The sequence below is a fragment of the Gallinula chloropus genome (genome assembly GCF_964237585.1).
Source record: "Gallinula chloropus genome assembly, chromosome: 15".
In the NCBI taxonomy this organism is placed as follows: domain Eukaryota; kingdom Metazoa; phylum Chordata; class Aves; order Gruiformes; family Rallidae; genus Gallinula; species Gallinula chloropus.
The window spans coordinates 15,822,550-15,835,956 of record NC_140100.1 but is presented as its reverse complement, the minus strand read 5'-3'; the positions used below and the strand labels follow the sequence as shown (position 1 = coordinate 15,835,956).

General features: G+C 49.5%; 1 protein-coding gene across 1 annotated transcript in view; it reads left to right on the top strand.

Moving 5' to 3' along the window:
- Nucleotides 1-9,599: 9,599 nt before the first annotated feature.
- SHISA9 (shisa family member 9) overlaps nucleotides 9,600-13,407 on the top strand; it is a gene marked incomplete at its 3' end in the record, with an annotated part of 148,970 nt that continues 145,162 nt past the window's right edge. Inside the window, exon 1 of the mRNA XM_084271139.1 lies at nucleotides 9,600-10,248. Coding sequence (XP_084127265.1) covers nucleotides 9,647-10,248 — 602 coding nt within the window. The 5' untranslated portion in view covers nucleotides 9,600-9,646. The remainder of the gene's footprint in view (nucleotides 10,249-13,407) is intronic.

Here is a 13,407-nt window from a genome sequence, read left to right as displayed (position 1 = left end):
CTGAAAGAAGCTCCAGTCTCATTTAGATTCATTAGAGTTTCACCTACTAATATTCTCCCAGTACATACTACTACATCCAGCTTTTGAAGTATAACTGTTTCGGAAACATCCCGATATGTACATGGATAAAGTAGCTAAAAGCTGTTCAAAATTAATTTTGCAATGAAAAAAAGGGTTTATGCTTAACTCCTAATATACTAAATTACAGGTTTATAAACCTTGGAGACTGGCAGTTGGCTTCCCTGCAGCAGCAGTTCCTCCACCTGCTCCTCAGAACACCTTGTGAAAGACAAGCACCTCGTCCCTGACTTACAAGGCTGCTGTCAGCAAGGACACAACGCAGCGCCAAGTGCAACGGCTCTCTCCTACAATGCAGCTAGGAGTTTGGTGATTTATAATAGCAGTGCTTACTCTCTGAAACTTAGAGTTGAGTAAATATCTTGACAAAGGGTTTGTGAACCAATGAGATTGGTATTATTTTCTTCACCCTTCACTCATTTCTTGAAGAGCACTGCAGTATCTTACATAGCCCAGCCTAGCACGTATTTATCTCACCTTCTAGTATACAAACAAACCCCCAAAAACCTTGTCCTTGTATAAATCCTATGTAAATAGAAGTGGTGCCAGGTGACCTTAGAGGACTTTCTGCTTGAGCTTCTGAACAATAAATCTCACCTGACCAAAAACGATACCATTCTGGGTAAAACTTGCTGTGATGACTGAGCAGACAGATTGGAATTAATATATTTATGTAGGGTTCTTTGCCAGAAAGGAGAACTCACATTTATTTATTTATCAGCTAGGGTTTCAGAGGAGTTTTTTGCCAAGAGAATAATATACCATCTGAGTGTCATTTCAGAAGAATCATGCGCCTCTCTCACACAGCCCAGACTAAATCAAAGTGAAGAGAGCATTTTGCCGTTTCTGCAAGTAAATACGTAAAGACCAACAAGACTCAACAGATTTTTAGGACAAAATCATAAACTTGTTGTGGTGAGCACCATGATGTGTGGGGGAGGAGAGAGAAGTGCCAGCTGGATTCATCGTCTAACTTGGCAATTATGCTCTGTTCATCACCATGGTATCAGAACACCTTTACAAGCTCTGAGAGTAATCACAGTAAAGGATCTCTAGTTTCTCCTCGTGTCCTGGGAGGGATGCTTTCTTATTCTCATTATTGTTATTACTGTGGAACGGGGAGGTGAAAAAATGGGATTTTACACTTTATTCTTAAGGAGCTGAGATTTGTAATTGTTCCAGTATCACCAGGGAACGAACGCCACAGCTGTATGCCAGATGCCAGGAAACATTCTCTCATCATGGTACAGAGATGGCTCTTCTCTTGTCCCAGAGGAATGCAGCACAGTGAAGGGTCATGAAGCCAGCAAGAAGTGGCCTTCATCCTCTTTACACTGCTGGGGTGCAGAAGTTGCTTAGGATGGATGTGGGCAGGAAGGTAAAAACAAGGACTGTTGACTATGCTGCTGATTTTTATTGGCTTCCCCAGCAGCGGGGCAGCAGATGTGTTGGAGAGATGCCCTTATCCATCTGCCAGCTGCCCGGCCTCCCGTGGGCCTCAGCACGCTGATGGACACAGAGACCGGGCTCTGAACGCATCCTGGCAGGGTGTCACTACCTGCACTGGAGCCTAAAGGGGCACTGGCAGCAGAAATATCATCTCCTCGAATATTTGTACATTGTCCTAAAACAGGCACCAGAATGTGCCTTATCTTTTATTATTTTTGCCTTTAACTTTTTCTGTTTGGGGTTTGTTGTGTCCTTTAACGTTAGATTCTGGGTTTGCTTTCACTGTGAACAGCACTAGCATGGCAACATGACCCCGCTGAAACAAGCGGGATTTGATGTCCTATAAAGAACATCTCAATGAGAAGAACGTTACTAAACCTTGACGCTTGGCGTGGAATCCTCACTCTGCTGACTTTAATGGCAATACTCCTGTTAACATTAATGAGCCAAGACTTTGTCCTTTACATACAGCTGTCAGTAAGTCATTAATGATAGCCAACAGACCCAATACTAAAATAAACCCCTTTGTAATGAGATGAAAAGGCTGGAAACTGGACCCAGGTTCAGGCTTTGTATGGAGGATCTATTTCTGATCCTGCTGTGCAAGTGGTTTGTTTTTTTAACTTGAGCTAAACATTATGACAGAAACAAGTGAGATAATTGGGTATTATGAGATATCTGCTCTTTTTCACTTATGGTCATTTTATGTGTTGAAATACTGGCATTGTTTATGTAGGAAAGTGCTCCTATTGTTCAGCCATCTAAATTATCTGTTTCTTCATCATATTATGAAGGCTCACTTCAACTGCTCTAGTTTGCATAGAAATTACATGCAATTTCCTTTTAAATTTTGTTATGTTTTCTTTTTAAAGTAGAACAATCGCTATATTCACAGGGAGAATTTGTTAAACTGGAAGATCGTATTTAAGACTTCAAGGTGTATATAAATTGCAGAAGTGACTTTGAAGAGGCCAGCTTTCTGTCAGGTGTGTGGGCGTGAATGACAGACTGATTCCCACACACCCCCAAGGAAATTGTGAGTTGTCCTTTTACCAAGTATTCACTTACAACTGCCCCTACATACCTATATAATTTCTGTATTATACAGAAATATTCCTTTGCATTTTACTCCAATGTTTCTTGCCCATATAAATACACAGATAAAATAATCCATTCTGAAAACTGTACTTTCAGGTGCCAGTGTTTTGCGTTAAGAATGTGTTTAACCTTATTGTTCGCTGCAATAATCTTCTGTGTATGTGTTAGGGAACAGATATCCTACATATGCTGCTAACATTAGGTTATATTTAGCAGGTTGGAGTAATCTGCTGATATAAGTAAACACTACAACAAAAAGATACCACTAGAATCCGCTGTCAGCATCTTCTGCACCACTTCTCAAGACTCCCTGATGTGTGTTTCACATGGCAGCTAAAATCCTTTTATTTGCCCTATTATTTATCCAGCTGTGGGATCACTGCACTTTCACAACAATAAAAACCCCACAACACCAGGCAAATATATCTTACAAAAACACAAGAAAAAACCATTTAAAATGTTCTGCTATGCACTGTTTAAGCATTTACTTTCAAGTTTGCTATTGCCATGATTCAAAGCCCAAGGAGACTGGATGTGTGCCTTTCCTTCCAGATTATCTAGGTGGATGTTCTACACAGGTTTCCCTGTCTGTAGGCATTACAGAGCTGTGTGGTGCTGAGAAATACCAGTGATGAATCCCCTTAATGTTACCTGAATGCTCTCTAGAAAGAAAATGTGAGAAATGGCATTTACAAGTGCACCTTGAGCTCTTCACGGGTTGTTGCCCGTCCATCAGTGTGTGCCATCAATAGGTCACTCCTCTTACTGGCTAGCACGTGAGAGGACAGAGGAGCGAGTCCCTTTGGAGCCAGCCTTGGCATCGCTCTCTGCATTGGCTGTCAAGTGGAGTCAAGAAGGGACAGTTGTTACCATCTGCCCAAAGCCTGGTCTGGAACCTCTCTATGTATTTGTACACGTCAACAGTTTTCCAACATATGTGCCTAAATTTAGTCCCTGAATTCATTACTGGGCTTTCAGATACGTGACCCACTTTTCAGAAGTACTGACCACTCAGACATCTGGTGATTTCAGCCTAAGCTGTGATTATTCAGCATCTCTTGAACAAAATCCCCCAGTGCAGTTCCCATTCTCAATCAGTCGTTGACTGCAGTAGATACCTCCTGTGGGTCTGTCACCTCTGGCAGCTACACGGGATGCTCCTGGACAAGCACAGCAGTCATGGAGCAGATCCCAAGGCTGCATGGAAACTGCAGTGTCATATTATCAGAGAAGTGTCACAGAACTTGGACTGTTACTGCTTTATCTGTACTTATTTCATCTGTCCTGTGCCCTACTGCTTTAAAATCCTGAGCACCTTTAGCAGTTATCTATCTTTAAGAGTGGAACTGAACTGTCAGAGGAATTTTCTTCATAAATCTGGAAGTTCCTACATCTGTATATCATTGCTGTCCATGAGAGAGAAAATACATCAAGCCATGGATGGGCATGTTGTGACAATGAAACGGAAAGACATCATCAAAGCTTATTACGAGGGAAGCGCGCTGGTAAGAACTTCTGAGTTTGGCTGCCTGACAGTACATTTTGGGAGACATGCAAAATATATGGTGGCTAAAACAGCTAGTTAGGGAATAGAGCAACTCTGCGTTTCTGTGAGAAACCAGTTCTTCACTTCTGAGGTTTACAGCTCAGGTCTGCAGCCCTTGAGGTCAGCAGAGGTAGAACTGACTCCCTGGTTTGAGTCCGGCCTGCTCTGGCTTCGGCCTGGAAAAGGCACATTCTAGGCTGAAACTCGTCTACCTCTCGTCTCAGTTATGGAGGCCTGTTTAGAGGAGGTATTGGTTCCATCAGCTCCTCGGCTCTTCCAGCACATGCCAGAGCCTGCCAGCAGAGGATTAGGACGTTTTCTCTGCTGTGTGTCCAATTCTGTGCCTAAGCACAGCTTCTCTATGCTCGGGCACGGCGTGCGGCCGATTAGGCTGACTTTAACCTTGAAAAAATCTAATGCTATTTCAGGACTGTTTAGAAAGGCTTCCTGTTGGCCTTGAGAAGTTGAACTCGTGGGAACAAAGGTGGTTGGGTTTTCAGCTAGAGGGACACAAAAGCAGGGGGGTTTTAAGGTTTTTTTGATCCTCTGCAGCCTTTCTTTCCTGTTTTATTAACAAGACAACAATGCTGTTGGCATGTGTTATGAATGATCTACAGAGCCTTCTCTGTCAGATGCAGCAGTCTTCTGACGCCTGGCCAGTGACTGATTTAATTTCCATGGCAATCTAATTTCTAACAAGCAGAAACACACCTTGTTCACAGGTCTTCCAATACTCTTACAACTCAGAAGTGCCCGGAAACTGGCTGGAGCTGTCCCTGATCCAAACCAGAGGAGTAGCTGTGCAACAGGCAGGCCCAAGGGCACAGCTCTTTTTCCAGTTGTACTGCTGGAAGCTGCTTTAGACCTTTTGGCACTTTTTCCCCACTGCTGTACACTGAAGATGTCTGCAGTAGACGTGTTTCCTTTTGGGTATTTGCAAGTACTCAATTTACCTTCTAAATTTATCTGAATTTCCTTTGAATTAAACTGAAGCCATAAGAACTCTCAGGATTTCAGGAAGGCAGCTCCAAATGTGAATGCTGTTACTGCCTGCCTCGACCCCAACCCATGCAATTACAGTTTTGGTCTTACAAGAAGGCTGAAGAGAAAAATATTAGGTGATAAAGGTAATTTCTTTAAGGTAGAACTGCAATAAATTACCTTCCTCCTCAGTGAGCCGTGGAAACGGGTCGCTCGTGCTTTTTCATTCAAGAAGCACCTCCTGGCTCATTAAGATGCCTTGGTGGTGATTCCTTTGCTATGTGCAAAGTGCAGTTTTTCAGACTTGATGCCAACAACTAAAAATGCTCACTGTTTGTAAGGTGTTCCAGTTAACGGTGCTGGCTGTGTGACCAGGAGCAGCTCTAGAACCACATGTGTGTAAACACCCAGCCAGCCCAGCAGCCATGGGAAAGCCTCATGACAAAGCTCATCAGCAGCAATGGGGACTGTGTTATACCTGCTGACTCGAGAACAGAGAGGTGTTTGAACCAAACCTCCATCTCCTGTCATTCTGGGCTGTTCACAATACCTGTATGTCACAGGACTATTTGCAGGATCTAGAAACCTCGTGGCACCTGCAGCCTCCTTGTTAACACGTCTTGCTGCTTCAGCCAAGGTATTTTGTGTCCCAAGCCCCCTCACTGCTCCACAGCAGACACCTGAGGTTTAACTGTACTTTCAAAGACTGGCGATCACGAACACGCTGCCAGTTGGGCTGCTACAACAGCATCGCCGCCACTTCTGTTCTCCAGCTGCAATGCATTTTGTATCTAGGCATCCAAACATCCCATCACAGTATGAAATAGCCATCAAGGAAACAGACATCGACTGCTTCATTCTGGTTTCCACATGGCATTTCTTATCACAAATTACCTTTCACATCAATAGTGCCTGAGACCAGGCCTGTTGAGCTGCTTTTTGGGCAGATTTTCACAGCTCTGGAATGTCCATTAATAATAATGATTGAGCTATTTTGTTGGAAATTAATAATTGGCTAGAAAGCTCCACTGACTCAGTGCTCAGCAAAGGGCTGTTCTCTCTAATCAGTCCCCGGGAAATACTCAAAGGTTGATCAACATTGTTATTAAGAAAAAAAGAAATACAGAATTTGGAACGTGGTCATTGCAGTTGCTCCCTATGTACTAATTGTCCTATCGTCTTCACACTTCTCACCACCTCAACATTCATGTTAACGTGTTAACTTCCTCTCCTAATTTTACTCTTTTTCAAAGTCTCGTATTTACATAAAACCCCCTACAAGGATTGCTTCCAAGAGTGTATACAATTAACCAGAATTGAGCACGTGTAGTACACAGATACATTAACACAGAGTATGAGTGTGTATGCATTCAGGTACTGCTGCAGGATTTACCAGAAAGGAAAAAACCAAACACAACCTCTCTGCCTATGTTCTTGATCAAAGTTGAACAGCAAGCATTGCCATTGACCCACATGTGAAAGTCACAGTAAAAACAAGTGAGTTAGAGGAAAATACAATAGGAATACTTAATTTTGTGTGAGGTCTGTAGTTAAAATGCAGTATTTCATTTAAGTAAACGAATATGTGCTTGAATAAAGACAGTTCTGTGGGATCTAGTTGAAACATTCATCTTCTCAATTGTTTCAAAGGCAAAATGCATTCCTTATGGGATAAAACTGCAGAAAATGAGATAATTCTTACCTTAAAGCGATGTCCAAAAGAGAAGCCTTGAAAGTAGGAGACGGTGCTAAATTGCGAAATCTTTCACGTTTCTCAGCTTGATAGAGACAGCTGAAATAAATTAGAAGTTTGTTGACTGGCCTCATTGAGAAAGGCTTTATAAAACCCCATAATGACCCCAGACGTGCCTCGGTACTCTGTGCAATGCCCAGTTCTCTCACCTAGCTGTCCCGTTGCCAGTGTTACACCACTTAGTTTTGTATTTAGGTCGTGTGGGTGTTCTTACAGCTACCCTCCAGGAAGGTGTTACAACACCCTGCCACAGGCTGAGCAAAGAGGGTTCTAGAGCAGCTCTGGTCCACTCTTAGAACTGCCAGGCATGGCGCGGGTGAAATACCTTCACTGCCACCGTGACCACCAGGCATGGGGAGGTAACAGCCAGAGGGACAGGCCATCAGCAAGGGTACTGTGGGGCAAGACAAAGTCTGATGGCACCACAGGAAACTTTTGTTTCTAAGGGGCTTTAACCAGCCATCGGCCTCCCTGAGCACGTGCCATGCAGGGTCCGCTGCTGATTGCGTGGGCCTGTGTCCCACAAGTGCACGTCTAGCCTGAATCCTTCGGGCTGCTTTGCTATCAGGAGTTCTTACAGAAACCCCCAGGGACCCAGTGAAATGAGACACTTGTACCGCAGTTAGTGGGGATTAGTAGCCTGTAAAATAAATAACGTTTAATGTTATTATTTCTGCACATGCATAGCGCTAATCATGCAAAATATTTAAGCCGCTTTTTAGCAGTCAGAGAACCTTGCATAATCTTAAGCGCCTGCCAGGACTGGACCTTAAAAGTCCCCAGATGCAGTAATGAGCAGGGAACACATTCATTCCGTGCAGTGTTCTCAGCACAAACTGCATCACAAAGTGTTAAATAATAAATAATAGCAGAGAGACACAAGGGAGGAACGATAGGATTTCAGGGGAGGCTTGGAAGGGGATGTGGAGGAGGCGGAGGTTTCAGGAATTAAATATTAAAGCCCAGAAAGGCTGGGTTTGGCCGGGACCGGCTGTTGGCGTTGCTCTGCCGAGGAACGGCGGGGCTCCGGGTCTCCCGCCCGGCCGAGAGCGCCAGGCTCGCGGCCGAGCCGTTCCGTGCCGCCGCCCGCGGTGCTGAGGCGGGGGAGGGCAGCGGGCGGGCAGCGGCCCGCGCGGTTAGATCACGCCGTAACGGGCCGAGTCTCTACGTTTGGTGGCAGCATAGCATGCGGGATGGCGTTACCGCTCCCGGCGCGGGCTGCCAGCCCCACGCGCGGCCGGGAGGGAGTTAAACGGCGGGGACGGGGAGCGAGTCCCTAAAAAGTCTGTCCTGGAGCCGCTGCCCTGTTTGGGCGAAGTTAATCGAATTCTGGGTCTTACGACCGACCCGCAGCCCCACTGCGTCCTCCGGCGCCCGCCGGACCGGCCTTGTACCGAGGCTTGCCGATAGCCGCGGTGCCGGGGCAGCGCGGCCGTGTAAGGCTGCACCTGCGCCCGCCGCGCCGGGGGGCAGCGCCCGTTCCTGCCCGCGGCGTAGCGGCCCCATGGACTCCGCCCCGCCGGGGCCCGCCCGCGCCTCACAGGTAAGTGGCCAGCGGGAGCGGCGGCCGGGGCGAGGCGCGCCCCCCTCACCGGGCAGCGTGTCCATCACCCCCTCCCCGGGCCGTGTCCCTGTTTCCCCTGCTCCCCCCCCCGCTCACTGGGCAGTGTGTCCCCCGCCCTCACCGGGCCCTGTCCCTGTGTCGTCCCCGTCCATCCATCTCCCCCCCCCCGCCCCCGGCAGTGCAGCACCGCTGTCCGCGCTCGGGTCCGCCTCGCGCCCCCTGCCCCGCCCGGCGCGCGCGGACCGTTGCCCCCTCAGCGCGGTGCGCGGAAGGAGGGAGAAGAGGAAGGGGAGGAGGAGGCGCTCCCGCTCTTTTGGAGACGCACCTGTGGGGAGCGCCCGCCCGGGCGGGAAGTCTCTTATGTAAGGGCTGGCGGGGAGGCTGAGGGGGGAGTCCCGCAGAGGTGCCGAGGGGGGCCGGCCCCAGAGGGGGCTGCTGGCGGGTGGGGAGAGCCCCGCTGCGGGGCCGCTAGGGAGGGGGGAGGCCGCGGCCGGGTTGCTGGGGAGGGGAGGGGGGGCAGGCCGGAGGGGCTCCGGCGCGCAGCCCCCCGCGGGGACCTGGCCGGGCTCGCCGCCCCGCCTGGCCCTCTCCCGCACGCTGCCCGCCGAGACGGGTTTCCCCGTTGGCGGCAGCCCTTCCCTGGCAGCGGGATGCCGCGGCGAGCCCGTCCAGCCTCCCGCGCCCTGCCCGGGCGGCCAGCGCCTCCCGCGGGCTCGTGGCGGGGCTCGGCGGGCGCCGGGGCCGGCGGAGGGAGTTGCGCGAGAGCCCTCGGCGGGGGAGCGGGGGGCGGGCGCCCCGGCACCGCGGCGCGGGCGGGCTCCGCGCTCGCCCTCCCGCCCGCCGCCCGCCCCTGCAGCGCCCTCGCCTCAGCCCTCCCGCCCCGCGGCCCGCTCCACGCCCCTCCGGCCGGCCCCCTCTCCCCAAGCCCGCCGCGCAGCGCCGTGCCCCGCGCTCCCGCCGCCTCCCCCCACCTCACCCCCCCACCCCGGTCCTTCCCCCTCCTCCTCCTCCCCCTCCTCCCCCTCCTGCCGCGCGCTCCACAAGTGCCGCGCGCTCGCTCCCCGGAGCGGCGCGAGCTGCGGACACCGCCGGGGGCGGCGGCCCCGGGCCGGGCGCGCGGGGCTGTCCGTGGTGCTGAGCGCGAGCGCGGGGGCGCCCGGCCGCTGACCGGCGCTTTATGTGCAGCTCCCGGCGCGGCGCAGCATCCAGCGGCTGGAGCGGCGGCGGCGGCGCGGAGCCGGGGCTGCGCGGCACGATGGAAGGCTTTGTCCGGCTGCTCGTCGGCTACTTGGCGGCGGACCTGCTCACGCTGGTGTGTCGGGCTCAGGAGAAGGCTGGCCAGCAGCTGGGGAGCTTCGTGGTGCTCTCGGGAGGGAACCACTCCGGCCTCGGGGAGCAGCCCGACCCCTCCGAGCCACCGCCCGCCCCGGACTTCTGCAGGGGCTACTTTGACGTGATGGGGCAGTGGGACCCCCCCTTCAACTGCAGCTCGGGGGAGTTCATCTTCTGCTGCGGCACTTGTGGCTTCAGGTTTTGCTGCAAGTTCAAGAAGACGAGGCTGGATCAGAGCACCTGCACAAACTACGAGACGCCGCTGTGGATGAACACTGGGAAGCCACCTTCCCGCATAGACGACCCTCTACACGACCCTACCAGGGATAAAACCAACCTCATTGTCTACATCATCTGCGGGGTTGTGGCAGTCATGGTGCTGGTGGGGATCTTCACCAAACTAGGGCTGGAGAAGGCGCACAGACCCCAGCGGGAGCACATGTCCAGGTAAGGCCGAGTGCCAGGCAGCAGGGTCCCCTTCCCTGCTAACATTCCCCCCAGCCCCCCCGTGCCCTCTTCCTCTCTCCCCTCCCCCCCCCCCCAAAAAAAAAAAAAGAGGAGCCCATGTGTTCCTATCAAACAAACAGGCTGTGTTCCCCTGCAAGGCAACCAGGAGAGACCAACTTTGGAGCTCCCGCGGTTCCCCAAGCCCAGGGTATCAAAGTACGTGCATGGCGAGGAGGACTAGAAATAACTGTGGAGTCTGCAAAGACAGCAGTCCATTTTTATCTGCAGTGTCTGACCCTCTCCCCAACAAGATTCAGCAAGTGTTCCCAGATATACTGTGTGTGTGAATAGGAAAACAAAAAAACCCAACCCTGAAACCAGCAACACTGAATTATAGAAACCCTGATGGGTTCCCTCTTCCAACTGTTTCAAAGCTTGGAAAATGTTTTTACTTAACAGAAGGATGTAAACAAATGTCATCTCGCCCTCCCTCTCCAGCTGCAAAATGGTTTTGGCAGGACCTTCCCTACTCCCCCAGCCCTTGCAAGTGTGTGTGAGCTATTTGTAAAATTTCTAAGGTGTGAAAATGAGCCAGGGTGGAGGGGAGGAGAGAGACACAAAAAAGGAAAAGCTACTGTAGAATTTATTGATATTTTTTTGAGCTGCTGTTGAGAGGTAAAAAAGGGAATAGGCGAGTCTTGTCTCATCCATCCATGCGTGTGTTATACTCTGTATCCACAGTGAGGTACATCAAAGAGAACCTTCCCGCCCAGAGTTGGGCGTACTGTGTACCCCCTGCGCAGCCACGGGCTGCCTGGTGTGGAGAGGCAGGTGGGCAGCTCGGGACAGAGCCCGGGGCCTCAACCCAGGCTGCCACAGCAGTTCAACACCAAAGCGTAACGCATCGGTCAAGTTTGCAGTCTGTCTGATGCTTTATGCTAATCCCAGGCACGTGCAAGTAAAGCAGATGTGGAGAGAGGCATGGGGGAAAGAGCCCAGCAGCTCCCATAAGGAGTGTGAATAGATTCCGGCATATTGGGCACCCTTGGCCACGAGGTGACACTGAGAGGAGACCTTCCCCTGGCTGTGCGGTGTGGCACAGAGCTGCCTTGTGCCCTGACCCGTCATGGTGCACTCCACAGTCTTAGATGGAGTCGTCCTTTGAAAGGCAGTTTGAGAGATCAACTCAACACCTGGAGCCTCATTTTTTTACTGAAGTTTCTGTGTGACTTTTGATTAACTGCTGCTCCTGAGATACACAGGGAAAGCCACAGAAATGCTCCTGCAAATGCATCACTTGCAATAATTTGCTATTTATAAACTGGCTGATATGGATAAGCATTTACTACTGAGGAACAAAGCACAGTGCTGAGATTTCAGTCAACATTGTGTGTCAGTGCTACTTCTGCAAAGGTGTTTTTGTTGAGCGAGGTATAATCATCCTTCGGGCATTCTGAATATTCTCAACTACCAAATTGAGAAAAATAATACATGGGTCCCAATTTCTTTTTTAAAATCTTATCCTTAAGCTACAGAGCTTGTGTGGAAAAAGCTCTCCCTGGTTTCAGCCTCTTGCTGTAGTGCCTTCATGCAGGCAAAGAGGCAGGTCTCCTACAGTGACAGAGACGGGGACAGAGTGAAGTTGTAGCCATCCCTGCTTATATGTAGCTTTTATAGGTCCCATTTCCACACATAGAAATGTTTGCTATCTAAAGTACAGGTGTGAAGTATTCTGAAGGGATATTCTGCCTTAGTGTATGGAGATAGAATTGCAGGGGATTGGGAAATCATTCTGAGATGCTCCAGTCGTGTGTGCATAACGATTAGGTTTCTGAAGTGGTTCTTAGAAAAGGTCGTCTGTTACCCTGATTACTTAACGGTGTCTGAGATCTTGTACTTTCCTTGCCATGAACACGTTCGAGTCAGGATTATATAGAAACTTGGAAAGTCATGATCACATGGAAAAACAGTCACCCACTCAGTATACATAATAGCTAGTCATGTTCTGAAAAACCACAGTTACAGCTTTTTCTTTTCTTTTTTTTTTTTTAAAGTTCTCCCCCTCCTTTCAGCTGGGGGCGGGGGGAGCTTGCCATTAATTTGGAAAGGAATTAGGTTTGTAAATCCCTTCGGCAATCAAAAAACCTGCTCCTTGAGGGAAGAATTGAAGTAACCTTTCTGTCCCCGAATGTGTGTTTAACTAAAATATTCCATCCCAGCTCATTTTACGCTACTGATGTGCTGGGGAAAAAAAGGCTGCAATGCCTCAGAAATAATACATGTTTAAACAGTTAGTAGCAGCAACAATTCAAATCCTATGCAGCCTATATTCAGATTGAACTTCTCTCATAATACTCATCACTACCATTTCAGAAAAGCAAACCCAAAAGAACGCTTTTGACTTGTTTTTATTCTTGCTGTACCGATCCAAGCCAAAGAGCAGTGCAGTGAGAGCTTGAGGCAGGCCAAGCCCCAAGTACTAAGTGTTACTCCATTTTGGCTGGCAGCAGGAAACACACGGAGACTGATTTGTCATCTGTTTCCTTAGCTGAGATCCTCTCCTTCCCCTTCCCTAGCCAATGGCCACACGCAACACTTGAATCCTTGTCCTTCCTCTGAACACATTCATCTAGGGAGGGGGTGCTTGCTGAAAACACAATGCATAATGCCGTCTGAGGGCTGATTGCTTTTTAAAGAGTGAACAGAACACAATCAGTGTAAATGATGCATATTTCCATTTGAGATTTACTAAAAAGCTTATTAAAAACATGAACAGAGACAGGTGGGAATAAGCACAGTGACTTTTAAGTAGGGAGTGAAACTGTGGCACACTTATTAGTGCCTTGCATTATTTCATCTGGCAGTTAGCTGTGGAGGCGAGTCGTACAGCCTTCCTAAAGGAAACTTTGCAGCCCGGGAGTGTTCACGCACTCGCCTGTCATTCCGTTCTGTTTACTGCTACACGCAAACAAGCCAAGAGCACGCCATTCATTCCACTGCATTTTCCTGAAATGCTTGACAATGAAAAAGCATCAGGGAAATGTATTTATTTAGTGAAAACAACCCACAGGAAAAAAAAGAATCCACTGTGTGAGTCCATCCAGGAGAAGAGAGTCAAAATGTGTCCTTCTTTTAGAAAGCTTGTTACTGCCTTTTGTT